A 15,228-nucleotide genomic window follows, 5' to 3' on the forward strand; every position below is an offset into this window, starting at 1 on the left:
TTTAAATTTAATATTTAAACACTGTGTCCATTGTAATTATGGACGAACATTCTATGTCATTACAATATATGAAAAAAATATTATTGTGCTAATTATCTGAAAATTGAAATACTTTTTATCATTTTATAAAAATGGGATTTATAAACATTATGTTCATCGTTATGCGACTGCTGTCATAAATATTTGTATTAATATCAAGATCAAGAAAACTAAAACAGGTGCTAGGCGTAAGTCTTCTTCAAAACATCTCTCCATTGATCCCAATGTCAGTGTTTAGATAACACGTTAATATCTTTGGTGATAAAATATATATTTAACTGCTAATTTATTATTTATTTATTATTATTTATTTATTATTTATGAATTTATTTATTACTCTTTATGGTGTTTTATTAATTTTTTGTTTATTTCTTTGAGTTAAAAGTAGGGACGTGTTAACCAGTGTATCTTAAGAACTGTTATTATTAGACTTTGAATTTCTGTGCTTTCTAAGAATTTTATTGAAACTTTTTGTGCTAAATACAGTTTAAATGTGTCAAAATCCACTATTTTGGTTGAGTATTGTTCAGGCGACTTAACCTAATTAAAAGGTCTTTGTGTAACAGGCCATAAAATTGGTTGAATAACTAAGAATCGGTTTAGTCTGTAGTGGCCTTTACCTTTGAGTTATCAATGTGCAAGTGATTTTTTTTTTTTTTGAAACTATAAAAATGTTATTTTGTCACAAAAGTTTAGTGTATCTCGTTTTAATGATTATTTTCGTCTGTACGACACAGACATTGCGTAAGTAATATTTTTAATAAGTTAGTGAATTCATGGCACTAATAAACTTATGTCAATAAAATTGTTACTTCGCAGAAAAATCGCTGAACGCACAGCATGAGAAGTACCGAAAAGCTCATACGAAGTTCGCACAGAAGAAGCATTGGCGTCCAAATTTTGAGACGCAAACGGCGGCGCATCAGTTTAGTAACCCCGCAAATGTGGCGGCAGCGAACGATATACAATTTTACGCATTTAATAGACCAGTGAAGCGCAGATATAATCTACAAAGTTTACTAACTAGAAAGCCGCAAAACAGCGAAATTTATGCGGAGTATGATTTTGAGCGAAATGCGTCAATTACTGGGACTAAGGATATTGACTTGCACTCAGAATCCAATTACAATAGCGCTATGGAAAATGAAATACGTATACTACGTCTCATGGAAGAGCTTGTCAAAATGAGTAGCCTGGTGGACAAAGAGGTGACACCGCCCGAGGTTGTAGTAGTGAAAACTACTGCAGAAATTGGTTCAGAAATAAAGGATGAAGGCGCACCAAAAGTTGACAAAAACAATTCATTAAATGACAGCACAGCAAAAACTACGAGTGAAAATTTGAACAAAAGCACAACAAATTTAATTAGGGAAAGCACAGTAGGGTTTGTGAATGAAGTGCAAAATTATACAGAAAATGCAAACAGGACAATAGAAATGAACAATTTGATTAATGAAGCACAAAATGCAACAACATCAGAAGCAACTAACAATGCAGCTAAGAAGGGAACAACCGCACTGGAAGATAACTTGGAAGTATTGTTGGACTCGCGACAGCACTTGGATGAGAGTAAAAGGAAGGTGTATACTAAACATGTAGTGAGTAGTCATCCTTTAAATAATACAAGTACATTGCAGAAGGAAACGAATAGTGCTGAAGAACAAGAAATGTCAAAAGTTATTAATTATGCTAATGTAAATGACAATAAAAATAGAATTAACAATGACTTCGATGAAAAAGTGGAACTGGATAAAACATTAGTTAATGAAGAAAATGCAATAAATTTAATTTATACGAAACCAATTAAACAGACAGTAAAAGTGGGATTGGAAGATTTAATTGATGAATTGGAAGCAATTATTGATAATACGAGCGAAGAAGTGCAGAACGAAACTGCTAATGAAACAGATACTAATAAGTCACTAGAGGTACTACAAAATCCTGAGTTGGTTATAAAGAAAGAATTAGATAAGGTTAAGCTAAAGCATCAATTGGATTATTTGCAGTTGAATGGTCCACAAATAAAGGAGCAAAAGGATGTTATGGATAGGAACACAGATCAAATTGATGGAGAAATTTTAAATACTTCTGAGGAAAGTACACAGACCATGTTAGAAAATGGTTTTACTTTGGAATCAAAAACAACGGATCAAGAAGTAGATAAGTTTTTGAATGAAGCATTAAAAAACTATCAGAAACAAACTAAGCAAAAAGTGTTGGAAAGTGCAATGAATTCAAGTAATGTGGATAAGGATGAGTTTGTAGGAATGCAAAGTGCAGTAAATGCAAGTAGTGTGTTGGGTAACGAGTCAGTTTTTATAAATAAGAACGTTGAAGAAATTGAAGAAGCAATAAGCAGTGAAAGTGAAAGAAATAAATTTAAAAATAAATATACAAATACAATTCTTTATAATCCTTTAGCGGAAGTAAAAAAAATAGATGGTTATTTACATGGAAACGAAACGGATGGAAGTTTTGAAAAAATAAGTGCGAAGGAAACTTTTATAAATATGACAAATTCAACTACAGGATATTTAAGTGAAAATATTGGGATTAATGAAACAAATGTTAAAGAAACATTTACGGCTAATTCAACTATAGGATATTTAATTGAAAATATTAGAGATAATGAAACAAATTTTAAAGAAACATTTACGGCTAATTCAACTATAGGATATTTAGTTGAAAATATTAGAGATAATGAAACAAATGTTAATGAAAAGATACTTAAAGAAGACCCTAAGACTGAAATGCTTTCAAATGATAATTTTAATGTACAGAAAATTATTATAAATACACCACTAACAAATAAAGTAATCAAAATGGGAGATTATTTAGTTGATAATAAAGCAGTTCCTACTGTTAATATAAATGCATCTATACAAAATACTCAAATGTCTAATAATTCTGATTTAGCATTAACAAAAACTGTCAAGCAGCCAATGAACTCAATAGATTTTGCCATTAAAGCAATTGAAAAAAATCCTACAGCAATTGACATTGTAAATGGTACAAATCTCATTACAGATAAGAGTAGCAATAATTTCATGAAAATCAGTAATTTAACAATAAATTCCCTTTCAGACAAAAACAATTTGTTGCATGCAGCGAACTACGAAGACAACATAAATTCAACAAAAATGAATGCTGCTGTCATGGCGAACGATTTTAAGGGTATCTCTAGTAATAAAAGTAGCGCGACTGCAAATCTTGAAGTCAATAACTTCGACATTAAATCAAATACAAGTGAGAAAATGGAAGATTTATTTACAACTATTGCAACACCTACAGCAAACGGTGCGACATTGTTTGGAAATGTGACTTGGTCAAGCGCAACAAATCCAATTGTGAAAGTAATCGATGAAACAAGTGTTAAGATATTGGAAGGGAATACAAAGTATGTTGCAGGTGTTGATAATTCAAGCACAAAGTTGGAGGAAGAAATAGTAGCTATAAGTTATTCACCTACTTTAGAGAATAACAATCAAACGAGTAGTCAACTTAATCCAAGTGAAAAAGGAACTGGATATAATAAGTTAAAATTCAATAATATTACTAATAATGCACAATATCAACATGATTCTATATATCATAACTTTAACGTAAGCGCAGATAACGATGTGGATATGACTGCTATACATAAAATATCTGCAATGCTAGATACAACTGCTACTTTACCAATTTCTAATGTTCTAAATTTAAGCTCCATAATCGAAGACTTAAAGCAAATTGAAACAACTACACAAATAAACTCGAATGAGCAGTTGCAAATACCAAATATTGCAGTAACTGATAACATAAGCAGCACAAATGGCCCCACAACCGATACAATGTTATCAAATAAGCCAGTTATCCAGAAAAATGGTACTTTCTATCCGGTGGTAAGAGATGAACAACAAAATCATTTGGAACATGTAACAACAGAACGCACTGTTACATTGCCCATAAATTCCATTGCACCTACAGCAAGTATTGTAGTTGGTAGCCACATACAGTACGCTAAAAACAACAGTGAATCTACTGAATTGTTGTCTCCCGTAGGGAATCCACTAAAATTACCTGTAACATATGCAACAATCGGTATAGAACAAACAAACGAAAATGGAACACTCGTCACCAACACATCAGTTACACCAGTTACACCAGACACACCAGACACACCATCCACAACAGTCATATCAACTACAGAGAAGGAACTGGAGCACTTGGCTAGTTTAATAGAAAAGTACATAATGCAAGAGACTAGCAATATTGAGAGTTCAGAATTTATTGAACAACAACAATCAACAGCCAGTGCAAATGACAAGGCTGCGGCTAGCAAAATCCACTTGAAAAATGATGGCAATGCAAATATTAATACTACTTCTGCTCCATCTCTTTCTACTGTTGACAAAAATAATAAAAATATTATTATGACAGCTGCAATTAAAGCTGAAAATAGAAATGACACTGAAAAACATAATAAAACCATTTTAAAAACGCTACGAGAAGAGGTGACCTCCACTGTAAATTGCTATACCAACACAGACGTGACCGATTTGGCAGCGGCAAGTGACAGTGCTGCAACAATTAAAGATGAAAAAAGTTCCATTGAAACTATTAAAGACAATGACACTGTGGGTAACGACAATGTTGAAAACGATAACAGTCACACACTTCAGCAGGAGCATAAAGTGGACTACATTGATGTTGCTAATGATAATAATGATAATGATAATACTCATGATAATAATAATGATAATGATGATAATGATAATGATACTGTTGATATTGTTGCTGTTGAGGATGAAGAAGATGACGATGACGATGGCGATGACGATGACGATGACGAAGTGGACCATTTTAGAGACTACACATATAACATTAATACTGAATACAAACATGAGCCAGCAAATGTCAAAGAAATGCCCTATAAGGACATCAACGTGCAAGTGCATAAAAAAAATAGTGACAGCATAACACGTACAAGTGGTAAAGAAATGGAAACAAATAAAATGTCAACAATTGAAAATGAAAAAGAATCAATAGACATTTCCAGTGAGGATAACAAACAAACATATGACACTCAAAACGATAAAAATCAGAAAAATAATGATGATAATGCTTTTAGCAATAATCCTGAGCAGCCTAATATGTCACATGACATTAATCAAGATGATACAGAATTTGGTAGTGGTGACGATAGTGATGATAGTGACGATGAGGATGATAATAAGAAATCTTATTATACTCTAACTTTTGACAACACTGTTGCACGGAACTCTTATGGTCATTTGTTGAGTAGTGCAAAAAATACAGAAACTGAACTGCCAAATATCAGCGTTAATAGTGCGAAAAACACTAATAACAAATCCTTTGAGTTAAAGAAAAATCAAAACCAATTCAATACCGACAACGATACCACAACAGCTCAGTTGCATATAGAAAGCAGTAGTCCAATATCAGATAGTGTTGCTACTACACCGTATAGCAGTGGTGACAAACGCATAAAAAGTCAAGCGGAAATTGCACCGACAAATTGGTGGCGTACGTTACCATATGCGGAAATTAGAAAATTTTTGAATACCATATTCGATAGTGCAGCCGAAGAATTGTATGAGGAAATCGCACGGAAATCAAAGGAAATACGAAAGGGACACAAACTTAACAATCAAGAAGATTCGCTGGATGCAACATTGACACATAAGACGAATAGTGAGAATGGTGGTTACTGGTCATATTTGTTTAGTAGGTGATTTCCGTTTTTATATACTTTTCAAATGCACATAAAACGAAAAGGGACTGATTTTTAGTTTAAATATTAAGATAAGAATAGCAACAATTTTATAAAAATTTATATTAAAATAAAATGTATTCATAGATATTTTCGTTTTTTTTTTTGTATTATAAAAAAATTTTTTTTAAATTATTATTTTAAAAGAAAAAAATAGAGGTTAACTAAAATATGCTTTGAGACAAATATTGGAAATAAGTAACTGAAATGGAAGTAGTAGGTTTTTAAAATATATGAAGTGAACGTGGAGGGTAAAAAATGGAGTTCAGTTAAGACTTGCTTAGGAAAACATTTTAGTAATAAATAAATTGAACGAATGTAGTATATTTTTAAACAATTATTAAATTAAATTTAACAATTTATTTAACAAAAATACGCATTCTAATAATATCCCATACATTCACAATTAAAGAAGTGGTATTAGTCCGGATTGAACCAATAAATCCCGAAAATATACTGAAAAAGATGAGAGCGAACACACAGAATTGGCTAACGATAGAGTGATAATCAGGACAGATACCAAAATATGCAGTGAAATAGTGAAGGTCTGAACGCAGATCGAAAATTAATATCGTATAATTTTTGCAAAAAACTAATAATTAGATTATACTATGTTTAATATGCTATAAATATGTTAAGACTATTGTACATAGAATGACTACTTGTAACTCTAGAGATTTAGTCATTTTCACGATTGCATGATGTTCCAGATATATCTTATGTATATATCAGGTATATCCCTTGGTACTTTATGCAGTGATGAATATTGAAAATAAAAGTAAGTCTAATTTAATCAGTTATGGTAAACAATAACGATGTCCATTTGTAGATCAGATGAATAATCACCATTACTAATAGATGCTACTATGGAGCATAGTAAGTAGTTGGGATGTAGAGTTCTCTCTCAACAAACAAAATTTACGCTCAATAGGTCGTTCATCTAACTTGTGCTTCTGTATGACTCAGTAGCATGAACGTTATCGCAGAATGTTGAAGCAGCACTGGGAGTTTTCATGAGAAAAGTTTTATATAAAATATTTGGTCCGCTACAAATTGATGCATAAGCTTTATCACGACATTGATATAATTCAGTGAATTAACATCTAGCAGCTTTAGTAACTAGGTCATGTCGTAAGTATGGTTAAAGAAGATATATTTTGTCCAGTGAAAAAGTTATTTGAAGCAGTAGTTGGGGAAGAAGGTGATCACTTCTATATCTGATGAAGTGATCAACATCAAGAGACATGCTGCGTCGGGCTGAATACCGTCAAGGGTTATTAAAGCCAAATTAGTAAGTAATTAAATATACTTCACATCTACGTTCCTCCAAATCTTTACTATTTAATCTACTGAGCTCATATTTAGATATTTTATTAGTTTTGTATCCTTAATGTCTTAAGCTAACTATGAGATCCAAATACTTGTAGATGCTGGTTAAATTTTTGAGTTCTTCTTGAAAAATTCAGTTAAGCTTCTGTTTCTTTAGCTCATTTAGAATCGTTTTGAATATTTAGAGGTATTTTGTACAAGTTCGTTCTATTTTCATTAGTTTCTTATTGTTTATTTAATTGGATAATTTATTTTGCCCAAAAAAAAATTCTTTTCTTTTGATCATTTCGGAAATAATCGCTTGTTTTGTATGAAAGACGTTTTTTGAAAATTCCTTAAGTAAATGGGTACGTGTAGAAAACAGTAAGTCGACTAAGTATTTGGGATATTTTTTTCAATGTTTGATCTTATTATTTTTGTTAATATTATTGACGATTTCTATTTTATAATTTTATTATAATTAAAAAATAGACGTATAGAAATGAGCTAAAATACAGAATAAAATATATGTTCATATGTGTGAATTATTTTAACTAAATTTGCTATACTAAATAGATTTCTTTAAAAAATTTTACAAACATACATATATCTAAATGAGCTTGTCTTAATAAAATATATAACTCTAGATATGATTAAATGCTAAGAGAAATTAATTTGCATAAATTTATTAAGAAAATTTATTTATTATAACAGTTTCTTCTCCAACGGGTCAACGATTTCTGCACACAAGACTGTATTCCACACATAAAGTCTGTTGTTATTGAAAAATTATAGATACGAGTCTGTCTTTTGTTTAAAATTTTTGGTTTCTTTTTTTATATCTCAACAATTTAAATATTTTAATCTTGTTCTTCATCTGTCGAGCATAAAAATTCTTCTTGCGGATGAGTCTCGGCTTTCGCTTTGCTGAGTTGAAAATTGTTATTGCCGGCTTTGTAAGCGTCAACAAAGCCGATATTGGCAGCAGTCCGACTAAAACCTGATCGACATAAACCCATGTAAAATTGCCATTCCAGTGTAGAGATGAAGTGGTGGCTTCTGTCAACTTTTTATTGCTTCCAACTTTGTAAATGAGTTGAGCATTTGTTTTATTTGTTTTTGCTGCTGAGTGTGGATTTAGATGAAGTGGCCGTTCTGTGCTCAAACTCAGTTGTGGTGCTGCTACATTTGACGCCATAGTTACATCTTTATTAGATTTTATTATTGTTGTAATATTTGCTATTGCATTGTTAGATTCCGTCAAAGTTGCTGCAGTTACCGCTGAGTTCAGTGCTGAAGTTTGATTTGACCTTACATTTACTGCAGCGGTGGTTTGTTTGTCTATTGAAAGCTGCTTCATATGTTGAAATGGATATGGTAAAATGAGTGGCGGATATATAAGGATTTCATATTGACTCGGAATTGCAAATAAGCCATTTATGCCACTCATATTGGAATAGTTTCCATATTCAAAGTTTCTTTTTGCTGTCAAGTTTTTTAGTAGCAGTAAATAGAGCAAAAATTTAAGTATCATTGCCTCAGATTCTAATATTAATAGAAATATTATTACGTTATTTTTTTATACTTGGTTTAATTTAATTTTTATAATCATTTTTTATGTGAATTGATATACAATTTAACAATTTCATATAAAATTCTTTGTTTATTAAATTTGAAAAATTTTTGCTGACAACTTAAAGAACATGATTATTGCACAAAATGCTCTAGAAAACTAACAAGATTTGATAGCTTGACAAAATTACTATATATAAAATAAACATTTTTTATTATATTTTCATTTATAGTTAAATTTGATTCAACATATATAGTGTTTGTATTGTTTTTTTTCTCATCATATAAGCAATTTCAATACATTTTTGTAAATGGTAGCAGATTTAAATAACAATAAAAATTGCCGTTGGCACGCACCAAAGAAACTTTTATTATTTGTGAGTTTGTAAATATAAAATTCCACACATTTCAAGAGAAATACTTAAGTTGTGTAAAAAACATACTTTACATCTCAAGAACTTGTTTTCTGAACTCGCCTCGGGCTCTTGTCAATATATTGACCTTTTCCTAAGCCGAAAATTGCGTGCACTTTAAAATCTTCTACTAGCCCGGATTATAAAAAGATATAAACAGAAGTTTAAAGAGCAAAGTTTATATTTTATGTTAGGTAAGTGCATTGAACTTTAAACAAATATTGAAAACTATTAAATATATTGTTTAAATATATGTTTTTATATCCATTGAGTAAACGAAAAACTTATAGCAACATTATATATATCAGCCGGTATACAAAGAATAACTACATTGGGGTTATATTCAAGTTATATGGCATAAATACGCAAAATGATTTCTAGATTTAAAAGATGAAATTATCTTGATTGGGGGTATATTTATAGTATTAATTCAGATATATAATATCAAAAAAAGGTAAGTTGAAAAACACGATTTTCCACATAAATACTCGCAATTAATATATTTTGTAAAAAATTAAATTTGAACCATCAAAATTAAAGAATCAACCTTAATGATAAAAAGATTGAAAAGTTGTACTAAAGCTTCTAAAATTTTGTTCGTCAGTAAGTACTGAAAATGGAATTTACACAATTTTAGAACTTTTTTCGTTTCATAAATAGAAAAATCATATCCCGAAGTAAAAGTATTTTGAACCCTTACTTTCTAACAGAAACCGACCTTAATACCCAACGGCTATAGTAGCTAGCTATAGTAGCTGGCTATAGTAGCTAGCTATAGTAGCTGGCTATAGTAGCTGGCTATAGTAGCTGGCTAAAGTAGCTGGCTAAAGTAGCTGGCTAAAGTAGCTGGCTAAAGTAGCTGGCTAAAGTAGCTGGCTAAAGTAGCTGGCTAAAGTAGCTGGCTAAAGTAGCTGGCTATAGTAGCTAGCTATAGTAGCTGGCTATAGTAGCTAGCTATAGTAGCTGGCTATAGTAGCTAGCTATAGTAGCTAGCTATAGTAGCTGGCTATAGTAGCTAGCTATAGTAGCTGGCTATAGTACCTATTAACAGTAATCACATTAAATCATTACTCAACTGAAAGAATCAAATTATATCCAGTGAACCTATTGAGCGATGTCTTTTTCCACACAATGCCACATTTTCTATATTTCTAACTAACCAGCAGATTAAATAACTGCAGCTGCAGGCTTTGGACATAATATCCGGTTATAATATGGATTTGAGCACATAGGGATTTTAAAATTAGGAAGAATCACATTTGAACCAGTAGCAGTAGAAAAAGCAAACTACATACAAATTGAACGCAAATGTGAAATTTGGGCAAAGTGTGTCCGCTCCCAGTATAAGAAGCGGACGGCCACATTTACCTAACTTTACGCACCTCTTGCTCTAAAGGCAACAAGGCATGAACAAATCCAGATACAGATTTCTCATATTTCAATATAACTCCTTTAAGACTGGCTATAGAAAAATACCCAAAAAACGTTGTCTTTCCCAATTGCTAAGGAATATCTTCCTCTTTCATGGGGATGTCATAAGAAATTAAATATGTTCTATTTTTCAATAATAAGAGAAAAACGCAGTGAGATGAAAGAGATATATACGCAGTTTGTGGAGAAGAAATTTTACGACATGAAACAATCAAAAATGATTCCTTTTCTTTTGCTTTGGAAATATGTCTATGTAGGACCCCTAGAAAGCAGCTGCATGTGTAATTACAACACTGACCTGTGTAATACCGAGGACATATTTCATAGTCGTTAATTAAGTCTTATATCTGACTTAAGTATGTATTATTTGAGTTACATTAAGACCGAAAAGTTTTCGGAAATTCTCATTTAAAATTCGCGCGCTGTATATTTTTCGATATTTTAAGTTTATGTAGTTTGGCAGCAATTAAGGACAATTACTAATGCCAAAAATGAGCGCGATCTGTCAGACAGTTCGTTTACGGCAGCTGTTGAAACCAGTTCACCTCAGTAGTGCGTTGCGAAAAAAACAATGGAAAAAAATATTGAACAAAAGAGTTTGCATCAAATTTTGTGTTTCGAACGAAATTTCGTGTGCAGAATTAGTTGCGAATGCTACAAAAGGCTTATGGGGAATCAGTTTTTATCGAAAACTCAAGTTTATGAGTGGTACAAAGCTTTCAGGACGGTCGTACGACCGTCGAAGACATTTCGCAACGCACTACTGAGGTGAACTGGTTTCAACAGCTGCCGTAAACGAACTGTCTGACAGATCGCGCTCATTTTGGCATAGTAATTAAGGACAGTGCTGCCAAACTACATAAACTTAAAATATCGAAAAATATACAGCGCGCGAATTTTAAATGAGAATTTCCGAAAACTTTTCAGTCTTAATGTAAGTTGATGACTTTAGTTATATTAAAGTCTGCAAGTCTAAAAAAGGCGTTTGTATATGATAAAGTAGTATGAAATTTGATTGATACACTTAATATGATATCTGATTTTTTCTGGAATTATTAAGTCTTAATGCAATAGCAGAAAGAAATTTAATATAAGTGGTCATAAACAATTAAATTTGGTTAAATGGTACACATTTTTTGTACTCCGATGAAAATTATTGCTATGATTGAAAATAGTTGATATATTTTCTAGACATTAGATTAGCAGTTTATTACTTATTCTCATTTATTACTTATTACTTCTCTATTCTTAAAATACTCTTTCTGTTTGAAAAATTTATTTAATCTTAAAAATAAGGACTAAGGAAAACTACTGAGCTAGTTTTTTATATATAATCACAAAATTATCACAAAAATCACAAAAAGTTTATTTAACCTTAAAAATAAGGACTAAGGAAAGCTACTGTGCTAGTTTTTTATATATAATCACAAAATTCTAAGAAATATAGGTATGTTTCCATTTACTAAATTTCTAAAACTCAAAAACCTAAATTTTTACTATAAATGAATACAGATTACAAATTTCTGAAGTGGATAAAAAAAGTTGATTATTTGAATAGTTAATTCATATTTAATATTTAAGAGCTAATTATTTCTTCATCTTCCTATTACTTTATATCTATCATTGCAAAAATCTGTCGTCTCCGCATTCCTTCTCTAATATAAAAAGCGGGCTTCTTACGTATGTACCTGTCTTAGAGCTCGCAATTTGTTAAAAATCAGTTCTGCGTTAAAAATATAGAATTAACAAATTATTTTAATAACTGTTTATTTTAATAAAAATAATTTAATATAAATTTTACAAAAATTAATAAATACAATTATATTTTATTTGATTTTATTTCAACGATTATAGTTATAAAGTCTAAGTCATATAGCTTAAGAGCTTTCCGTAGTCTTTTTACTTGAGTCTATGACAACTTCGTCAACTTTAGTGTCTTCAGCGACACGCAATGAAGCTGAATTTTTACGCTTATTAATCACTGGAACAACATTGAATTGTACTTCTGGAGTGTCTTTATTCGCATCGATCACAATATCCGTTTGTTCTGCATCTTCAGTAGATTCTACAGTCTCTTTAATTGGCGTTACTGGTTGCATATTACCGATATTACCACCTAATAAAAAGTTTGTGTTATTTGCTTCGGCAGTAGGATTTTGCAGAGCAGATAATAAACCCTTCAAGAATTCAATGGTTAATTGTGGGTTTGCTTGTATCTGATCAAGTTGTGTCATCATTGGTGCATAAGTCAAAGAATTAAAAACTGGATTTGGTAATGTAAGGGTTATTGTGCCCGGTTGTGCGGGTTGACATAATGTTGGCACTGCTGGAAGATTTAATGGCCATTGTTGTAGTGTTGGCTTGGCTTCTGGTTGTTCAATTGGTTTTAATTGTTGTTTCTTCTGAGCGGTTGGTTTTTTATTGATTCTCTTACGATTGATTTTGGTAATTCTTTTATTTGGTAAGACATCTAAGTGTTCACCTCTTTTACTATTATATTGATCTCTATATGGACGTCTAGTTGGGCTCACACGATTTTGTGGATTTCTAATATTTTTTCTATTGTTATTATTTCTTTTTTGATTTTTGTTAACATAGCGAATTCTTTGAGGACGCAAATGGTTAATTAAATTACTATTACTCAAAGGTCGAATGTCATCATTTTCAACATCGCTAACATCAACTTCATCGTCGAATTGTAGCACATAGGATGCGACAACTTCTGGTTGATAATTGATTAAGGAGTTTCGATTCACAGTTTGCGTTGCTGGTTTGATCAAACGATTTCTGACAATTTTTAAAGGTTTAGGCTCGCGTTTAACATGTTTCTTTATGATAACCGGGGGATTTGATTGGGGCACTTGTGGTGTTTCTTCACTTTTTACTTCAAATGTTGGTTTATTTGTTGTGCTAGGACTTGCAGTTTGATGATTTACATTAGATACTGTAACTGTTATAGTTTGTACACCGGCTGTACTTGAATTATTTAGTTGTATACTATCAGTTTTCGTTAAAGTTACGGCACTTATGTTAACTACTGAGCATATAATTAGTAAAAATCCCAAGTGTATGATATACATTTTGTGTGATTCTTTATTTATATTAAAAACGAAACATTAAAATGCACGAAAGCGAAGTGAATTTATGCTGAACGAGTTCAAAGTAAAACTAACCAACAAAAATGATGATTTTTGCATATTTATATGTTCGGTATCTATTTTTGAAATAAAATTTCACATCTTTGACCTCTTACACCCGTAACGAATGCGTTAATAGAGAAGTATCTATAAACAACTCAAATTTAACCCATTTGGCAACGTCGAGCAAATCGAAAATAAATAGCAAAGACATTTGAGTGGAGCTTGAAGAGCTGGAAGAGCTTGAAGCAGTTGACCAGTTGAAGATAGCAATATTTCTGTCAAAATGTATGTCTGTGTGTTGGTTCTTATATTCGCATATTAACCAAATATTTGAAGCTGAATTAGCCGGTATTTTTGATTGAAGTTAAACTGAAATATTTAAACAAAAACGTTCTGGATGGGAGTTCGCAAGAAGAAAACGAAGTATGCCGCTGGCTGTTTGTAAGTTTTGCGTTGTGCTAGCAAAATCATTAAGTTCTCGTCGCATTGGGAAGGTGCTTCCAAGCAACGGCGGTTTGATGTAGCAACGCTAGTTGAATCAGTTTGTACCGGAGTTGACACATGCTGAGTTTTGGTTCCTTTAATGGGCTTCTCTTTTTTGCTGACTTTTTGTTGGTTTGCTTCAGATACCAGTAAACTATCTTCGGGAGTGGTGATATTTGCATCAGCTTTTGTATTTTGTTCTGAGTTGTTATTTGTGCTGTTAGTGTTAGATGAGATTTTAGTACCTGTAAGCGATTGATGAAGCTTCGAAATATTTTCATTTAGAATAGAGTTTGTCGTTGATGGTATTAAGTTTTCAAAATGTGTAATTGGCATAGTTTGTCTCATTGATGTTCCTGAAACAGCAATGGATTCAGTACCTGAATTGTTAGCAGTTTTATTTTCACTTGAAATATTTTCAAACAATTCATTGAAATTCTTATTTGCTTTGATGTTTGAAAGTAACTGACTATTATTGCTATTATTACTTATAAGAGATAAATTTGTGCTCATTAAGTCAGCAGAAGATTTAATATTCATCCAAGGTGTAGTTGATGTATTAATATCAACTATTTCAGAATGATGTTTTGAGTTATTTAAATCGCCAAAAGATTTAATATCTGTATCTGATTTTATATCTAACCATATTATGTTCGAATCTTTATTAGCTAAATTGGATGTGGTTTGATTACTTAAACTGCTGTCTGCTTCATTAGTTGGTATTGTAATTTTAGTATGTATTTCTCTAACAACACCTGCAACTTTCTCGTAGTCAACTTTGTCCGGAGAAAAGCTAATTTGTGCTAGAGGGTTTGATGTTTCTGCAGTATTCGAATTTTGTTCAGCTTTATCATTATTGTTATTGTAATCATTAGTTTCAGTTTCATTTTCATGAGAATTGTAAGTTGCATCCATTTCATCTGATTTTAAAGTAGCCATGGTTGAACTGTCAGCTATGCTATCTTTTTGACTACTATAGTTCATCATATCGTTCTTCTTTGTAGTTATTTGGTTTTTCTCAGTTAAGGTATTTAATTCTGTTTGAGTTTCTATTTCAGAGTTTTTCGTG

At 31.4% G+C, this 15,228-nt stretch overlaps 3 protein-coding genes across 3 annotated transcripts; 2 read left to right on the forward strand and 1 right to left on the reverse strand.

Annotated features, from left to right (window-relative positions):
- Positions 1–749: 749 nt before the first annotated feature.
- On the forward strand, positions 750–2,721 carry LOC119674814 (M protein, serotype 6-like). Its single transcript, XM_038085970.1, has 3 exons — positions 750–783; positions 859–2,606; positions 2,713–2,721. Exons 1-3 carry the CDS (start codon positions 750–752, stop codon positions 2,719–2,721), a joined length of 1,791 nt encoding a protein of 596 aa, XP_037941898.1.
- A 140-nt stretch (positions 2,722–2,861) lies between these two features.
- LOC119674815 (putative uncharacterized protein DDB_G0282133) lies at positions 2,862–5,774 on the forward strand. Its single transcript, XM_038085972.1, has 2 exons — positions 2,862–4,727; positions 4,926–5,774. The coding sequence occupies exons 1-2, from the start codon at positions 2,862–2,864 to the stop codon at positions 5,772–5,774; spliced, it is 2,715 nt and encodes a 904-aa protein (XP_037941900.1).
- An 8,280-nt stretch (positions 5,775–14,054) lies between these two features.
- Positions 14,055–15,146, reverse strand: LOC119674816 (probable cyclin-dependent serine/threonine-protein kinase DDB_G0292550). The gene has a single exon (XM_038085973.1). It carries the CDS (start codon positions 15,144–15,146, stop codon positions 14,055–14,057), a length of 1,092 nt encoding a protein of 363 aa, XP_037941901.1.
- Positions 15,147–15,228: the final 82 nt, after the last annotated feature.

This window comes from Teleopsis dalmanni, chromosome 2 (assembly GCF_002237135.1).
Source record: "Teleopsis dalmanni isolate 2A chromosome 2, ASM223713v2, whole genome shotgun sequence".
In the NCBI taxonomy this organism is placed as follows: domain Eukaryota; kingdom Metazoa; phylum Arthropoda; class Insecta; order Diptera; family Diopsidae; genus Teleopsis; species Teleopsis dalmanni.